Genomic DNA, 18264 nt, shown 5'->3' on the forward strand with positions numbered 1-18264 from the left:
GTCCCGGGACATGGATAGACACAGAATCATAATGTGCTGAAACCAGGCAAGAGCCTGAAGACAACCCCATCCCGGGAGGAGGAACCGGGACCCAAAGAGAAGAGATGATTCATCCCGGGGTTGGCCACTGGCCAGTGGCCAAATCAAGGCAGAGCAGGGAGGCAGAACTCTGGGGACTCGCCCTTCCCCCACCCTCCACGGCAAACAGAATCGGAGGTGGCTCCCTGCCTGAGCCGCCAGGCCGGCTCAGAGGCCCTGCCATCAGGGGAACAGCCTAAAAATAAAGATCCTAAAAGCGATCGACCACAATGCCCAAGTGAGGCTGGGGAGGAGGCGGCGGCGTGCTGACAGCTAATCCATGGATGAACGCAGCAAAAAATTAGATTCTAAATGTTTCTCCATTTCCTTCTGAGACTCCCAGGAAACAACTATTGAGGATGACTAACTGGGAGGCACATGCGGGGCACATTCGTGGCCGGGAAAGGCACCGTAATCCACCACAGGCATCTCTGTGCACTGCTTCTGACGACCCGGCCCACTGTGAAAACACTTTCTCTAGGGACCGGCGGGAAATAGTGTGGGTGGGTGCACATCCGCTCAGACTGCCGTTGGCTTTAAAACTCTGAGACCCTAAGTCTAAAGAAGGTGGGAGGCACGGGGTGCACAGTCTTGTTGGGATCAGCGCCATTAGCGATTCTGCATGCGGGCCAGGAGGTCTGCGGTACCAAGGCAGGGCCTGGCGCTCTTGGGTCCCTGAGCCAATGGTGACAGGAGGAGGCTGGAGTGAGAACATGGGTGTCTCGCCACGAAAGCATCTCTCTGCTGTCCGAGGAGACTGCGCTTTCCAAACCAACGCAGCGCCGTTCAGTGTTCAGTTCCCCTCAGGGGCTGAGACGGCGGAGTGGTAGAGAGACAGTGCGCTTTAGAAATCCCCAAGGCACCGCTAGCTCAGCACAGAAATAGAAGCTGGCTTCCATTTCACATGATCGTAAATGACTGGGATGTTCCAGTAAACATTGTGGGGGCGGCCATATCACTGTATGCCCATCCCCCCCGCCTCTGCCCAGACCTGGGTCTGCGGGATCAATACAAATGTCAGCTGATCAATGGTCACTCGACTCCCAACAGGAAAAAGGGAGGTGGCAGCTGAAACAGGACGACGTGGCCAGAACCCAAAAGACTCCCGAGGGTGGATAAGAAGCACCTACTGCTCAGCTCCTTTGGGGGGAGGAGGTGTGTAACCTTCAAGGAGAATATGATTTTTAAATGTGTTGCTAAATTAACTCTAGTCATGTGCAAGTTATTAACCTTCTTATTTGACAAGGGGCAATTTCTTAAAAAGAAACAGTAATCATAAATGCTTCTCATGAATGCTGGAGACAGCAAAGTTTATAAATAGTTATACTGTAAACTCGGTGATCCCACAATACTGATTAAAGGGGCTCAAAGCCCCATTTCTTTAGGGGACATCCTCACTGACCACCCAAGAGTGCAATGCTCCTGGCTGTGTGGGGAAGGAGGGTTGAAGGGGTGGGGCCCAGCGGCACCTCAGTTAGAGAAAGAGAAGCTTGCTGGGCCCAGGGCTAAGCATCTGATGTTGCAGTCACCAGTCTGAAGTCTAACTCCAGCTTCTGAAACTGGGGACCCCGAGGGGAACCTAAGAGACCGCAGACCTGGTCCCTGCTGCCTCTCCAGGGGACTGCAGGCCCAAGGCAGCACCTTCGACCCTTCCTACCTGGACCGCTGGCTGGCAACAGCTCAGAGTTGCATCTGTCTTCAATCAACCCTGAAGGCCCCGGGCCAGGCAGCCGCTATGCGAGGCCTCCCCAGAGGAGCTGGGGTCACCCACCTTTCCTGTGCCCAGGGCGACCAGGTGTGGCTTCCAGCTCCACTCACCACAGGGCGTATGACCACACCCCACCCCCATTTGGTCCCTGGAGATGCCAAATCCCGGAAGGCTGGAAGCTGCTGTCACCTCCCTCCTGCTCTGATAAACCTGACTTTCAGGGGAACCCTGTCTGCCCTGCGCCCCTATCCGTTTCCCAGTTGGCTTGGGCTCCAGCAAGGTTTCCCCTCAGACTGTGTCCAGCTCTGTCCCCACCCTCCCCATCCTGGCTATATCCCTATGAAGTACCCCCACCCCTGTTTCTGGCCTCCCCCCTTTTCTACCTGAATGCCCCTGAGGGGGGCCGGGGGGGCGGCGGGCTTACTGACACCTGGCACACACATTAACCTTCCCAGGGTCCGACTAATTGCTCTAAGAATGTCAACTACGTCATCTTTCAAAAATAGCTCTGACAGTTTTCCTTTCTTTAAAAATATTAAGCAAACCGATGATACTACACAGTTAAAATTAAAGGATGGTATTGATGGGCTGCTTTGTTTCTTCTCTTTTCTTTTTCTGAAACCAATCCAGAATTTGTTTACAGAAATCATTCCTACTCTGTCTTGGTAGAGCTACAATCACTTATAGTAAGTACAAAGGCTACAATTTTTAATCAGGGACGACTGAGAGCGGCCCAGGATGACCTGGCCCCAAGGCCCCGGAACGAGAACTGGGGCAATGTTCAACTCTGCCCCTCCCAAGCCACTGCCCCCCCCCCACCATTTTCCTGCTTTTATTCATTGTGGGGCTGTAGCTTTGCTTGAGTTTGTCCAGTGGGTGGTACTAGAAGCAATCAGAAGACACAAGGAAAGAGATCTGAGTCTTTATTCCCTTGCCTCCTTTTCCACTACGGTTGCCAGATAAAATACAGACTGTTCAGTTAAATGTGAATTTCAGATTAAAAAAAGAAGAAGAAATGTGTAGTAAAAGTATGCTCCAAATAGTTCATGGAAAAAATTATACTATAAAAAATTTGGTTTTTGCTTATCTGATGCCGAATTTAACTGGGCATCCTGTATTTTGGTTTGCCAAACGTAGCAACCCTGAGAGTCTGCAACATCACTCGAAGCTCAGGTGTGCCCTTCAAAAGAAGAACGCAGCTCCTGTCGGGCCATCCCCGCCCCCGCCCAGCAGCGCACATGCTCTGGCTTCCGGTGCCGAGGTGCCACACATACCATCCTTTGTAGGTGTCCCTAAGCCCTGCACATACCTTTGCAAACAGTCCCTTGTGTGGCTAACTCCCCTCGAACTCCTCAGGTGGCCTGTGCCTCCATTTCCCGCCAGGACCACAACTGACGCATTCGCCACCGAGGACTGCCGACTCTATCCAGCCAGCATCACTCTTTGGAAATATCCCATCGCCAGCTCTGATTATGACCTCGCCCCCGTTAGGTGCTCAGCAAATATTTCTTTATTGAACCAATGAGCAAAGCAAAACTGGAGTCCATACTGTTTTGCAACATCCCTTTTCTGGCTATTAAGGACCTAAAGGTCTATAACCTCAAGAGATTGCATTCTAACCAGCAAGGAAGAGACAGACAATTGTGGATGTGCTACAGTGCAGTGAGAGGCGGGGGACCGGCCCACGGTGGCAGGATGAGAGGTGTCCGTACGTCCCAGTTAGCTGTTGCCGTGGAACGGCTAATTCCGGCGTTTAGCAGCTTAAACACAAGAATGGAATAGAGGGGAGGGGAGAATTCTCCTTTCCAGTTCTGTAGGTTGGTGGGCTCAGCTGGACACCCTTTGCTGGAGTCTCCCACGCAGATGCAGCCAGATGGCTGCAGGGCTGGCATCACCTGGGGGTCCTTCTTCCATCTGCCAGCCAGCCAGGCAGGGGCAGCCAACACAGTGGTTGGCTGGCTGGGCATCTCTCCAGCAGCTGCTCCAGGTGGCTAGCTCAGCCTTCCTCTGAGCACGATGGCTTCAAGGTAGTCGGGCTTCTTAAGTAACAACTGTCTTCTCCCACTGCAAGTACTCCCAGAAAGAAAAACAGGAAGCTGCCAATTTCTCCAGATCTGGACCCAGAAAGTCGTGTGCCTCCACTGTGCATTGTGCTGTTAGTCCGAAGCATTTCAGGCTGCACCGGCAATGCTGGAGGGGACTCTGGACCCCCAGGCCAAAGACTTAGTAGCCATCTTTAATCCCCTACAAAGGGTGACCCAAAGCCAGCAACTACACAAAATTACAACCAAGTACTCAAAGCGACCCGGGAATATTCACCAAGTCCATTAAAGAGTACAGAAAACCAGGAAGGGCAGGGAGGTTTTATGCCCCTTATTCAGAAAAATTTAAATTCAAATTAGTTTTCATACCAAGAAGTTTCCAATTATCTATCTGCTGTGCTTAAACCAGGATGCAGTTTGGAATGTACTGGTAGGGTGGGGGGGGAATTATGCATTAGGAAAGAAAGGATACATGTTTGCTTTTGAAAAAGAGGTTGGTGTGTGGTGCCCATCAGGGGCCATCCTCACAACAGACAACATGGGCAGGGGCCCCCGGGAGGGCCCAGGCTCAGTTCGTGCCCAGCCTGAGGACACTGCATGGAGGGCTGGGGTTAGAGGGCAGACGAGGGAAGGAGGCCGCCATCGGACAAAGTGACAGGAGTCTCTGAGGGTCCTATCTCCCAGAGCGCATGGCTGAGCGGAACTGCTCCAATCTCGAGACAAACTCTGAGGCTTGGTGGCCCAAGGCACGTGTTTGCTCTCCTGACTCCCCGAAAAAGCGAGTGGGGGCGGCATCTGCCACTGCAGCAAAGCCACAGTGAGGCCACCAGTCCGAGAGACTAGGTCTGAGCAGGACCAGAACAACCCACCATCGCATCCTGAAGTGGTGGGCAGTGCGGGGACACAGGCAGTGGTGCCGTGACAACTCTGCACAGTGACAGACGGCCACTGGGCTTCCTGTAGGGGTCGCATCACTGGGTAAACAAAGGTGGCATCACTGTGTTATACACCTGCCACTAACACCTTGCTGTGTGCCAACTACTGTTTAATAAAAAGCATTTTAAAGGGGATTCAGGGCTAGTCGGTTCTCAGCTTGAAAACTGTAAGACAACTGGCCCCTCCCTGAAAACAAGGAGAAGCCTGCTTCGGAGAAAATAAAAATTGCACTTGGCTTGAAAGAGCACCTCTTATTGATTGAACAGTCCAAATGAAGCCAAATCCTCACAGTTAATTAGCATCGATGGGAAACTCCAATGGGTTACTGACTAAATGCTGGAAGACACCCGTCTGGGGTGTCCAGTGGGACTCCAGTGGGCTCACGACAGGCCCCCGGCTCTCCCCCAGCCCTCTGTTCTAGAATCGTTGGCTGAGAGCCTTCCTGTGAGACACAGGGAGATTCCTGCCCTTGGGTCTGAAGCAAGTCCCGTGGTGGCCAGAAGAGTGCCCCGGAGACAGGCACAGGGACCCGAGGCACCTTCTGCTCTGTGCGACTCTGGTGGGAGAGCGGGTCCCGCCTCAGAAGGGAGTCCAGGTTCTGAAGACCATTAGGCTCACTCTGTGGACCGAGAGCATCCTTTCCCAAAGCCACTGGCAAGTCCACACGCCTCAGCAATCGCAGACGAGCCCACTGATAGAAAAGCACGTCGGCCAGGCTGAAATTCCAGTGGCTTCTCTCTTCTGAAAAGCTGCTCACTGTGCAAATTAATTCTATAAATAAAACGGTGTGTTTCACCAACTTACAAAAGGTCAAATGATTGCAAGCCCTTGAAAAATAGTGTTTCCATACTAATAATTGATGAGCAGCATACGAAAGATTCCAAATCGCCACCTGCCTGGGGCAGGGTTCCTAAGGGTCAGATTGTCATTTTCTCGACAAATCTACTTCATGGGCTTAACAAAACTTAAATGACACGTTTTTAGCATAATTTATCATTTCAGTTTGGTGCTAAAGCATATGGGCCTTCTCCGTGTGATAGGGAACAAAATTCTATCTTCAGTTAGTCTAAAGTTATCCAGGGTTTAATCTCAAAAAGAAAAAAGGAAGGAAGGAAGGGGAAATATGGATATGCCCACAAATTAACATATTGCTTTAATGTTTTAGTTTTGAAAACCAACATGGCTCTCCCTGTAATAACTCCGAGATCACACATCCTCGCCAAAGGCTGGTTAACAAAATTGATGGGATGATGGCGCTGTTCAGACTATGTTTTCACTTGCCCAAGATGTAAGCCTGTTGGTATAGTTCAAGTCCATGGGCTCTGACCACAGCCCACCCTCGTTGCCAGTTTACAACCAAGACCCCAGAGAAGAGGGACCCCCAGAGAGACTATGAGCAAAGCCAACCTGACGTGATTAGACCTCAGATGACCAAAGCTTTCCACCTCTGATTGATGTGACCTTGGACAAATCACCTGATTTCCTGAGGAATTTTGCTTGGCATGGCCTCCCTACGCACCCTCCAAGTCTGGAATGGAATCACACAAAAGGTCATGCACATGAGCATTTTCCATTATACAATGTATACAGATTGGAAGAATTATAAGGAGGAGCGGGTACAAATCTGCACTCCTACTGACAATGTTTTGGGCATGTTTAGTTAGTTAGAAGTGCTGTGTTTATGCGAGGTATCCCTGCCCACTGCAGCTATTAGAAGGCTCAACCTAAAGGTGAAGAAAGAACTCATTCTTACAACTAACACTGAGGGTAATAAAGTGCTTGTCAGCTCGGATTCCTAAACTGACCCCCACACAGAATCCTCTCTCTTGAATGACATGGCCATTGGTCAGATTTATGTGGAGACCCTGATGGTCTGGCTTTAATAAGCAAGTGCAATCTTATTTTTTCCCACCTGCACCAAGAGCCAGAAGCAACCCGGGGACCTATACCTCCCTTCTGGAATACAGGTTCTTTAGAGTATCCTGGGCCAATGGCACAAGAAACATATCCTGCTAGTAATATTTGAAAGTCGCATTAGTATCTCATTCACTGTTGTTTTGATTTTTTTTCCTACTTGCTTCAAATGTGGAAAAAGAAGAAGAGTAAAGGCCAAGAGACCCAGGTGGAAGCAAAGGTTCTATGACCTTTTGCCTCGAAAGCTTCATGCGGCTGCAGCATTCATGGCCATGCCCGCAATACACCAGCAGGGGCGAGTCCTGGGTTTCTTGAGGCTCACAGCTTCATTGCCGCAACAGGAGCAGGGGTCCAGCTCCCTGGCCTGGGAACGGTGGCCCCCCCACCCTAAAGATCAATCCCTGTAGGGATGTGCTTTTCCCATAGCCGGGTATAGCTGTGAACATTTTAAACAGCATGCTTCCAATACAAGTTGCCTCTCAACATCCTAAACTCTGTGTTTCTCTTTTCCAAGAGGCTTAGCTTAAGACGCCAAGTTCCCACCTACACTCCTACTTCGACTGGTGCAGAACTGGCATCATAGATGCTCCGTGTGGGGTAGAGGCTCACAAACCCCGGGCTCCCAGATGCCTGCACACGGCCTGTGGAAGAGCCGAGGGACTGCATTGCAGACTGTGGTTCCCTTCCTGCAGCAGAACCAAGTCACATCAGTGCTTTAGACAGATGCACAGCACGAGCCCTCTGTAGCCTTTCTCAGAACTGCATTCTCTCCTCTTGCCTTCCATCACAACCTTCCATACTCAGGGGCAAGGGCAGCTTGGCCGAGCCTTGCACCAGAATTGACCTTCTCTCTACAGTGGGGCAGTGGTGAGCGCTCATCACTCCCTGGTCCTGGACCCACCATGGCTCCCTCTACTCCAGGCTGGTCTCCCACCCACCCACATGAAGCCTCACCCACACACTTCCCCAAGCCAAGGAGCAGTGATCGCAAGGTGGGTCCCAGGCCAAAACCTGCCCAGGTCAGTTTGTAGATACTGACAGGTCATCAGGTATCTACCCAGGCACCAAAGGGGAAAATGTTAGCATCTACTGGGGGACCCAGAGCCAAGAGGAGGGTGTCAAGTGCTTTGGGAATAAATATTGGATTTAATTTCATATTTGAAAAACCGTGCTCTGAGTAATAATAGTGATGTATCTACCTGTCTACAAACCGGGCCCTTCTCGATCAACCCCGACAGTAGAGAAATAAATGCACAGTGTGTGTGCACGTGTGTGCCCTCCAACCTGAAGGAGAGATAGACTTCCATGGTTTGGGTTATATTCAAAACAAGGAGGGGAGGGTACCCAGGCCAACGACATTTCAGATTCACATACTTATATCAAGGCAAACGAACCTCTGTGCTCCTAGCATGTCCCCACAACTACTAGGAACGTCTCAAGCCACAGTCTGCTCTCCAAAACAATAGGCACACCTATTCGATACCATCCCTGAGTGTCTGATCAGCTCCTCACCCCTCCACGGAACTACAACCGCCGTGAGCCCCACAGACGGCTCAGAATAATGCTGCCTTCCGGGCATTTACTGACAGCTGGGCTTCCAGGGGATCCTTTCACTGGAATCAGGTACATCTAGGCCAGTCACCTTCAGACAGAGCTCTTTGGAAACACATGTATCACAGCTCATGAAGTCAGGAGAAACGCGTTCCTGTTTTAGAAATTCAATTTAGCCGGGGCAAGCCTCCAGGCTCCGAGAGCAGGCTCTGCCGGAGGTTCGTTATTCATAAACCTTCCCTTCGGAGGAGAAGCCTCCCGGCAGCCACTCAGCCTCCAGCATTTCTCTACTTTTTCTGTCCATAAAAAGTGTAACTCTCGGGGTCTCTCTGGATGGGTTTCAAGATCAAGACATCCAGCAAACTGTCATGCAAACAAATCTTTTGAATGTCTCCGAATGGACGATGGGCGGTGTGTACTCCGCATGCAGAAATTTCTGTCTGTATCGGTGGACATGTTCAATTTTAACGCAGCAGATGAGCTTTAACCGCAGCTGTGAACTGCTGTTTCACTCAAGTAGGGTGTTGTGTCAGAAGCAAATGAACTTCTTGGCTTAAACTAATCAGGCAACGAAGGTGCTTTGCGCATATGGGAATGAAAATCTTTGAACCACCAAGATGCTAATGAACTGATTTGTAATTAAAAAATAATAATAACCCTGACCTTTCTGAGAAACCTCTCTCCAAACTGCAGATGTGATAAAAAACGAAACACCTGAATTTGCCGTGTGGTGTCTTCAGAGGTTAGTGCTCCGGAAAGTGGAAAAGCATTCTGGGTACAGAGCGGACAGATGTCATATTGCAGGGGCATTCTGGAATTGGAGCAGATCCGTGCCATATTTCACGTCAATAAATACCATGGCAACCAAAACAAGACTCTGGATTTCCAGCCAATGGCCCTCTTGAGATATATTTAATGTAATAAAATTCCAGCAGCCCTCTCCCCCCGAAATTTAGATCCCTCTGGAGTTTTAATGTATCTGACTTGTGTCTTCTGTGATCCAAATTATCATTTCAAGACGCTCATAATTCCCTCCGTAACCTTCATGCTTTAAGTGTTCAATGGAGACCAAAATTAAATTTATATTTGAAATAAGAACGCTTTGCCTTATAGATGACTCATGAAATTTGGGACTAATTGACTACTGACGATGAACTGACTACTATCCAAATCTTGTCACATTGTCGTGTTCCGTGCCTCACACGATTCTATTCTCCTGGGTCCCTGCTCTTCAACACCTGTCGGCAGCACCATTTGTATTGGTAGGAAATATACATTAAAAGATCTCTCCAGACACCTGTGATAACGGAGTAAAATAATTTGATTTTCACTGGAATGTAATATTAGGTTAACACAGAAATTTCAAGGTGATCATCACCTCATATCAGGAAGTTAAGAATGAGAAATTAAGCAACTTTGATTTTTAGAAAAACGTCTTTTAGACTGCTTCTAGAAGTCTTTACCCCAGCATTTGTTGGATTATTGTTAGCTGTTGTCTTTGTTCGTTTTTAGAGGCAAAAACACAAACTTAATATTATAATGAAATATCATTACATGTATCATACATGCACAGTTTTCTCTGAAATTATGGTACATGTTAATAATAAGCTGAAGTTATATAGCACGATTATTCTCTATCAAATAATCTCTAATTCTAAATTTCCCTTTTTCTACTCAGAAATTAGTATCCTCTGATATCTACAGTTACAGAAAGAAGAGCTTCAATAGCATCTTGAATTTTTCCTTTCAATTACTGTTTCTACCTCCAGAAGAGACATACTCCATTTTCACTAGAATGGATCAATTTTTGACTAAGAGAAGTTCCATGGCTTGGAATGGCAGAAAGTAATGCTTTCTGTAAGTGCTGATAATTCCCTTTGGTGCAAGGCACTGAGCACACAGACATGCTTTGAATAACCTATGTGACTCCAGGGTAAGGTTGAGGGACAGAGACATCTGACACGAGGGACCCTGTCCCTCTCGGGCATCCCCCTGCCCAATCTCCAGACTCCCCGAGGGTACACAGGAGGTTCCACTAGAGCATCAGTCCCCAAAGTGTGGCCCAGGCACCCTGGGGGTGGCTCCTCCTGGGAGGGGGCGCTCAAAACCAAAATGATCATTTATACTCCTATTTTTTTATTTTGCCTTTTTTAATCTCATTCTCTCATGAGTGGGCTGTGGAATTTTCCAGCTTCATGGCCTATGATATTATGACAGACTGAAGCCAGAGGGACATGAAAGAGATCGGCATGTCAGGCATTGCTACCCTTTCACTAAAATTTTATTTCCGTTTTAGAAGATATAATTACTCTTCATTTCTAAATGTTACTTATGTTAACAAGCCATAGGTTTATCATTTTGTTTTTAATAAACGAACAAGTAAACCTTTTAAAAATTTCTCCATATTAATTTTGAATACGAGAACCATCTATGGATATAACCAATATAAGCAAAACTTCTCTGGGGTTCTCGAGAAGTTTTAAACATTGAAAGGAAGTTGTGGGAACAAAAGGTTGGAGAATGGGTGCCGTGGGGGTTCTCAGGAATCTTTCCCCATGAAGCCCCGTGATTCCGAAGCTCTGAGGCTCTAAGGAAATGAGCTCCAGTGAAGACGTGGATACAACTCTGTGACCTGGGGAAATAGGGAAGCTCCCACGTGGCAGGCAGTCCCCCCTCCCCCGGGTCACACAGAGTGGACAGGAAGAGCCCTGGGCATCAAGAAAGCCTCTTGAAAGAGCGTATTTCCTCCCCCACCCTCTCTGCTGCCTCTGATCAAGACATTGTTGGGCGCCAAACCCTCTCCTTATTGATATAATGACCCTTCAGCCCAGGGGTCACCACCCTGACCCTACCTAACAGGTGACCCGAGACAGCTGGGTGAGAGCACAGTGCAGATGCGTACAGTACAAAGGAACATTCTAGTACCTGAGTTTTGCTCAGGCCCCAGCTCAGACTCATGACAGAGCACCCCAAATGGTCCGGAGGCCCCCGGGGAGCCTTTACAACTGGCGTGGGGGACTGGCACTTCCCACAGTGGGAGGAGCCTGCACCCACCCAGGTCTCCCCAGAGGGCAAGTTCACTTTGTAATGAACAAAAAGTGAGAACACCCAGACTCTAACCTCACCAGAACCACAACTGACATTCTTGGTGCCCCCTGGGCATTTTTCAATATTCATCCTCCATGACAACCCCTTACTCCCAGCTGCCCCTCCTCCCAAGTCCATGTTCTTCCCATTGCTGGTCACCTCCCAGCTCCTCCCCTCTGAGCCTTGGTTTCCCCATCCATAAAATAGGATCATTCCTAAAGTTTAAGGCCAGGGTGGAGCCTGGAGCCCCAGGGAGCAAATACTCCACTCTCTGCTGGGAGCTCCCAGTTTCTGGTGAATGACCGCAGGACACTCCCTGACCCTGTCCCTCCCCGGCACCAGCACTGGGCTCTGTGTACAGGGAGGCCTGAAGCAGACTTTAAAACCTCCTTTAAGGAATCAAGCACTTCACAGTTTTTAGAGCACTTCTCTCATTTGATCTTATTTTATCCTCACAACAACCGGGATGCTTCTCACCCACACTAATGAAGAAAGCAGAGAACTATAATTGCATTGTAATTAGCATGTTGCCCAAAAGGGGAGCCCTCCTTTGCGGGGGAAACTGTTCCTGCCCCTGCGCGGAGCTAGCTCCGTTTCCTTGGCAAACAGACCATGGTGCCCACAGAGTCTTGCTGAAACCCACTCCAAGACGAAGCACAGACATAGAGTAAGCTGGTCTCTATGGAAGGCGCGACGCCAGCCCGAGCTTGCCCAGGGCCGCAGGTGGGAAAACAGAAGTAGCTGGGCTATGCACACATCTTACCATTTTCGCCGGGTGTCTTGTCTTTCCCGTTGGTTGCCCCAGCACCTTGTCGCTACAGGCATAAAAAAAGAAAAGAAAATGTTATCAAAGAAATATTTTCAGAATTACTTTGTCCCTTATTATTTCGGACATCTCTTTCATTGTATCAAGTTCTGTCTTGCTTTAGCTAAGGGTGGGTAAAGCCAGGTGCTTGTGAGGCCAGGGAAGGACCAGCCCAAGAAATGGTGCAGTGACGTGGCCGAGCCAGCCTCCCTCATCCCTGCCAAGGGACATCAGATGAGAGACGGTTGTTGACAAGCATAACTTCATTGGAAATGGGAGAGAAACAGCCGAGGGCATGTGACAATTGTGAGAAGCTCGAAACTGTCACCTGGGTCAGCGGTGGCCCTTACGCTCCTCTGTTCTCATCCCGATCATGGCACCCGGTGTCTTATTGAAATAAACTTTAATCAACTAAAAAATTATGTCGAGAGTCACATTTTTTCTTCCTGTAGAGTAATTTTTCTGCCATCGTTTATGCCTCTTCCTGTGCATATTCGCTTTTCCTGGTGACCAGAATACAGAGGTTTCATGGTTAGGCCCGAGTGTTTAAGCTAGGTGGTTTGCGTGTGAGGAGCCGTGTGAAAGGCGTTACACACGTAGACATGTGAGCATGTTTCCTCGTGGCTATTGAGCTACTGCTTTCAATCACATGATGTTCTGAATTGTTCCAGGCCAGGGACAGAGGAGCAGTTTATCAATCAAATGTTCTAGTAGTTATCAGAAAATATGTTGAAAAGAACTGAAGAGATGTAAAGTCTCTAACTTTTAGGTGAAAAAAAAAAACAAACAAACAGTGAAGCCAGGTAGTGAGACTGATTTGTCCATGGTCACAGTCAAGACCGGAGATGGGACTTCCTTGCCCAGAGGTCAGTGTAGTGCAAGAATTGTTCTTGTTACATAAGTATCTGCATAGGACCTTGGAAAGAGCGGCAGAGCACTGGATAAGGAGAAAACCACTAGAGGTGATTCCCACCAGGGAATACATGTGCCCTCAAAATGTATATATTAGTCTAAGACTTCAGCCCAAAAATAATACCAAAGACATAAACACTCGGTTCATCAGTTCCCATTAGTGTTCAGTGTTGTCATGAGAGATTCCCAGGTCCCTTAGTCGACCTTCATTGGGAAAACACTGCTTTTTGGTTCTGACTAGTGTAAATAAACAGGGTGAATGATTAAGACTTTTGTTAATGACGTTAACCTTCTTGTTCATGCTAATCACCTTGTACAGATGATAACCCGAGAGAGGCAAAGTCAAGTCTCCTGTTTATTACCAACCCCGGCACACAAGGGTGGGCACACGCCCCATCCCAGTCACTGCAGAGTGTAAATGCGTCCCCAGGTCTGCCCGTTCTGAGACGGTGGAACCACTTCTCTCTGGCAGGAAGTGGGAGAAAAGGTTGCAAGTTGGAAGGTTTACATCAGTGTGGGTCCCTTGTCCACATTTAAGTTGAATGCCTGGAATCTTCAGAAAGCTAGATCTGTCCTATTCCCCCGGAAGAAGAAGGTTCTTAGCCAAACATCAATTGTTCTTCAACACACTCCAGTGAGGTCCCCACGTCATGGCCCCATGTTCAACAGTGCCCAGCCTGTAACGCATGCTGTCTTCCAAACCACACTTTTCTTAAAGAGAGGAAATGCACCAGTAAAAATGCCCCTTCCTTCTTGCCTGTGTTATTCTGATAGCTCCTTTTTTTCCAACATGGAGCAGTAAGTTCAAGTTTGCTGCACTGGATGGAAATCTGATCACCACTGCAGAGGATCAGACAGCGGCATAGCAGCTATTGGCGATGTTCAAACCCTCCACCCTTCCCTGCATGATGTATAGACAGCTCATTTAAAAAAAAATCAGATTCCACAAAATGGAAGTCCAGTGTTCTAGAGTTGAATAAAGTCCCATTAAACAGCTTGCAAAATAGGTGCACACTCAACCCACGGTCTCCAACTACCTTGAACACTGACAACCTCTCAAATATCATGAATACTTCACTTAATAAAAGATGACTTTTTAGAAGCCTGGAGAAAACCAAAATTGAAATGTGCACAGAGGAGAAAAAGGAGTCCTTTTTCCAGGATTTCTAAGACAGGGTTTTTATGTCAGATCTCATCTGAAAGATGCAAAGGGCAGCTGAGACATGTCATAAGGAGGTGGTATGTCGGATCAGAAAACGATCCTGACAAAAAAGAACTAGTTATTAAAAGCATTTTTTTTTCAGAATTCTTTGAGACCTTGTGACATTTTTCAGGAAAGGCTGACAGCATGGGGGACTCATCCAGGAGCTTTCCTGCCCCCGGAGTCTTGATGGTCAACACGATTGTTTTATCTCCAGGTGAGGTGGTTGAAATGGTAAATGAAGAGGGTCCAAGTCAGCCTGCTGTTGGGTTGGCCACAGCTCACACGGGCCTCAGCCAGATGTACTCCACAGCCCCCCACACATTGTCGACTCATAGAATTCTGACAGTGTCCCTGACAAGGGACACACCACCCATCAGCCCCCTTACAGACAGCATCCTAGAGAACAGAGAGGACTCGATCAAGGTCATGCAGCTGGGAAGTGGTGGACCCATGACCCCAATCCAGAGACCCCAGCTTTGAACTTTTCCCTTTAAACCTCGAGCCTGAGCATCTCCCAGAATCTCCCGAGGGCCTCCCTCAGCAGGTAGGGAAAGTCCTGTGTGAGAATGCGACTTCATAAGCACCCACAGAAAGTTTTAAGGACATCTGACTCATACAAAGCAGCAGAGTCAAACCAATGATCCAGGGATCAGTGGTAGAATTGCTGTGAGTCTTTCATGAAATTTAAATAAGAAACCCATAGCTAGGCTGTGCCGAAATGGATGGAGGGATGGGTGGATGAACGGATGGATGAATGGATGGATATCATTCTCCAAACGTCCAGTAGGGAAAAAGTTCTTTTTTCCAAGATGATAGAAGTTAGTGCACTGAGGGAGAAAGTAGCATCCCCCCACCCACCCACTGTCATTGCCAAGTGAGAGAAGACCCCGCCTCCTCGATCCATCAGCCCCACCGTGAGCTCAGCATCCTGAGAACCTGTGTTACCTACTGAGCAGAAGAATATCATCTCTTCTAACTGGACTGATAAATAAGATGAAATGTTAAAGGGAAAGGGCACGATAAACTGTCTTCAGGGCAAACCCTGATACAAGAATCTGAGTGTCGAGCTCTGTTCTGAGACCTTCAGAAATGGTTCTGTGACATCATGAACACTGCCACTGGGTCAGTCAGTTTACATGAATCCAACTTAGTATGTCAGGGCGTGCAGACAGCAGGAAGATGCTCTCCGGCCAAATACACTGTCACAGTCACCAGGCCAAAGCGAATGTGTGGAATATACTGTCCAAATTCTCTAGAAAACCAGCACACAGGCACTGAGAGCTTCCCACATGGGGCATCCCTACCCTTTTATCAGCAGACTTCCCTCCCATACTTTCAGTCGGATCTGGAGCGCCCATCACCATGGCCACCTCAAACGGCAGTGGCCGGCATACAGGGGCTTTTGCTTATTTCTCCTTTGATGGAGGAACAAGTGGAGGCAAAAAAAATCTTCAGTTTCAACACAGCAAAACCGGAAACAGGAGCACTCCCGATAATTCTGCTTCCGGAAGAATCTCGCCATGTTTCTTGCCGTCTGCCCCTTGTTGCCGCACCTGACACAGACGTTCCCACTCAGGTCCTCTGGTCAGCTCGAGCTCCACTTCCACCCTAAACTGCACATTCATAAAACACTCCTGTCTGGGACCCTCGGACACACCTCGCCCCACATGGACCTAGCACCTTCTTCCATGTGCTCCTAAGGGTCTAGGAAAACAACAGCCCCTTCCTTCTTCAGCTGTCTGAAATCCCAGTCCCTGCTGAGCAAGCCAGCTCTGTGCCTGTCTGCCTCAGGCAGTTGGGCCTCCCCTCTTCAAACATATCAAGACAACATCATTCCTGGGACCTCTGGAAGGAACCAGGGTCCTGGGTGAGGAAAGGTAGTCCACTCCATTGACCCTGAGAATCACGAATAAGAAAATTCCTCAGCTCATTAGAACACAGGCACATTTTCTTGAAACTTCCTCTTTTTATATTATCCCCATTTCACCACGAGGAAATGCTAAATCCTCGTGTAAGGACGTGGCACAAGAAGTTAAAATCACAGCATTCCAGGAGCCCTCGTCTCCAGCGAAAGCTGGGGCTTGTGTGCATGCTGGGGGTCCGCTGAGTGGAGGCCGCGGCCGGAGGGGCACACCTCTCAGAAGCACACCAGGTGGCTCACGCCTGGCATCCTTCCTCGGTGATGTTCACTAATAACAAGGTAGCATTTCAGAATTTAATAAGCCCCCAATTAAAAGGAGCCTAAATAGGGAGTGAGTGTATGATAGTCCCTTCTGATAATCTAGTATGTGCCAAGTAGCTATAAAAAGGCTGGGGTGGTTAAAAAGGTGTAATTTCTGAAGTCATTTCTCCCGACAGTCCCTTTGCAGCAGGGGCAGCAGGAAAGGAACAAAGAGCATGTGCTCACTTTCCAGAAAGCAGAGCCTGAGATGAACACTGTTTGTGCTGCAGACGGGAGCAGGGGGCCAGGGAGGAGAGAGGGCGGCCGGGACGAGGGAAGAGAGAGCAATGGGAGGGCCCCCATCCCGCTGGCGGTGCCACATACCCCGACCTTGTGCCCTTCCAGGCTGTGCAGCCTGTGTCGGAGGGCAGATCCAGGCCAAGAGAAGGCAAATAAATTGTCACCTGCCCCTGCCTCCCTCTGGTCCAAACAGGTGTCACAGAGTGTCAATTTCCAGTGCTTCAAGACTGGTAACCTGCTTGGGGACACAGAGGAAGCCCCAGAGCAGGAGGTGGAGACCCACATTAGCGCAGCTTGGGCAGGAGGTGACATGCTGACCCTTCACTCCTGCCAGAAGTCTGTGGAGTCCCTGTCGAGATGGCCACCCACAGGGGTCCTCACTGATGGGCCCAGTGGGAGCTGCATGACCCAGCACATTAATTTGGCCGGGCGACTCTTCACAACCAAGCTGCAAAACCACAGACAATCCCTGGTACCTGAGGTACTCCACTCATGGGACGGGCCACGCCAATATTCCAGCCAATAACTGACCCCAGGTCCACTTGGCCCTGAGCCTTGAACTTGAAGTGGCTACGAAGGCATGTCTGACCACACACATCAGCAGCATCACCTCAACTAGAAAGCCTGCTGTTTTCCTGACCCTCAACAACACACACACAAGCGGCCTGACTGCGCGGGGCGCAAAACCCAGGCTTCCTCTAAAAATAAGTGACCGGATTACTCCCCTGCCCACTATGGTTCCTTGTGAAATGCACACAAAGTCTTACTGTTCTTGGCGTCGTCATGGTTGCATCAGGTGACTGTGGCATTTCTAGGCACAGAATACAAGGGAGGGCCAAGAAGGTTTGAATTCCACCCCCTGGGGGGCAGTGGGGCTCACCCAAGCAGGCCCCTGAAATCCAGGTTTGTTTACTGATTTTCAAAGCCCACAGGAGTGTATAAGTCATGAAGACCAGCGACTTGAGCACCTCAGGGCACTGTGCCTCCATAGTTTCTTTTGGTCACCAAGAAACTTACTAACCATGACAAATACTACACAGGATCACTTACCTGTGGCATCCGAAAAAATAAGTCAAACTCATAGAACAGAGTGGAACGGAGGTGGCAAGGGTCTCGGGTAGGAGGTACACAGAGAGGCTGGCGAAACGTCACAAATGTTCAGCTCCGAGATGACAAGGACCAAAGAGCTGATGTCAAACATGGTGGTTCCAGTTGGCAATGTGGTCATACAATTAAAATTTGCTAAGAGTGGAACTGAAATGTTGTCACACACAAAAAAGGTGAGTGTGCAAGGTGATGGCGTGGCAATTAATTTGACGGTGGGGATCTTTCGCAATTTATACGTGTATCAAATCATCACATTGTACTGTTTAAGGGTATTCAATTTGTATTTGTCAATGACACCTTAGTGAAGCTGAAACAGATAATAGTTTAATTCAATATTTTAGAAAAATTAAAAATACTACCAAAAGTCCTTATAAGCAAATATCAGCATTTAACATAAAGACAGGGTCCATCACTGTTTTGCTGATATTTCCCTCAGCCTCAGCTGCTGGGAGGCCCCAC

General features: G+C 48.7%; 1 protein-coding gene across 1 annotated transcript in view; it reads right to left on the reverse strand.

Moving 5' to 3' along the window:
• PCP4 (Purkinje cell protein 4) overlaps window positions 1-18264 on the reverse strand; it is a 51258-nt gene that overhangs the window by 14276 nt on the left and 18718 nt on the right. Inside the window, exon 2 of the mRNA XM_037144643.2 lies at window positions 12080-12131. Coding sequence (XP_037000538.1) covers window positions 12080-12131 — 52 coding nt within the window. The remainder of the gene's footprint in view (window positions 1-12079; window positions 12132-18264) is intronic.

The sequence above is a fragment of the Artibeus jamaicensis genome, unplaced genomic scaffold (assembly GCF_021234435.1).
Source record: "Artibeus jamaicensis isolate MK-2021 breed Jamaican fruit bat unplaced genomic scaffold, CSHL_Jam_final scaffold_474, whole genome shotgun sequence".
Taxonomy (NCBI): Eukaryota; Metazoa; Chordata; class Mammalia; order Chiroptera; family Phyllostomidae; genus Artibeus; species Artibeus jamaicensis.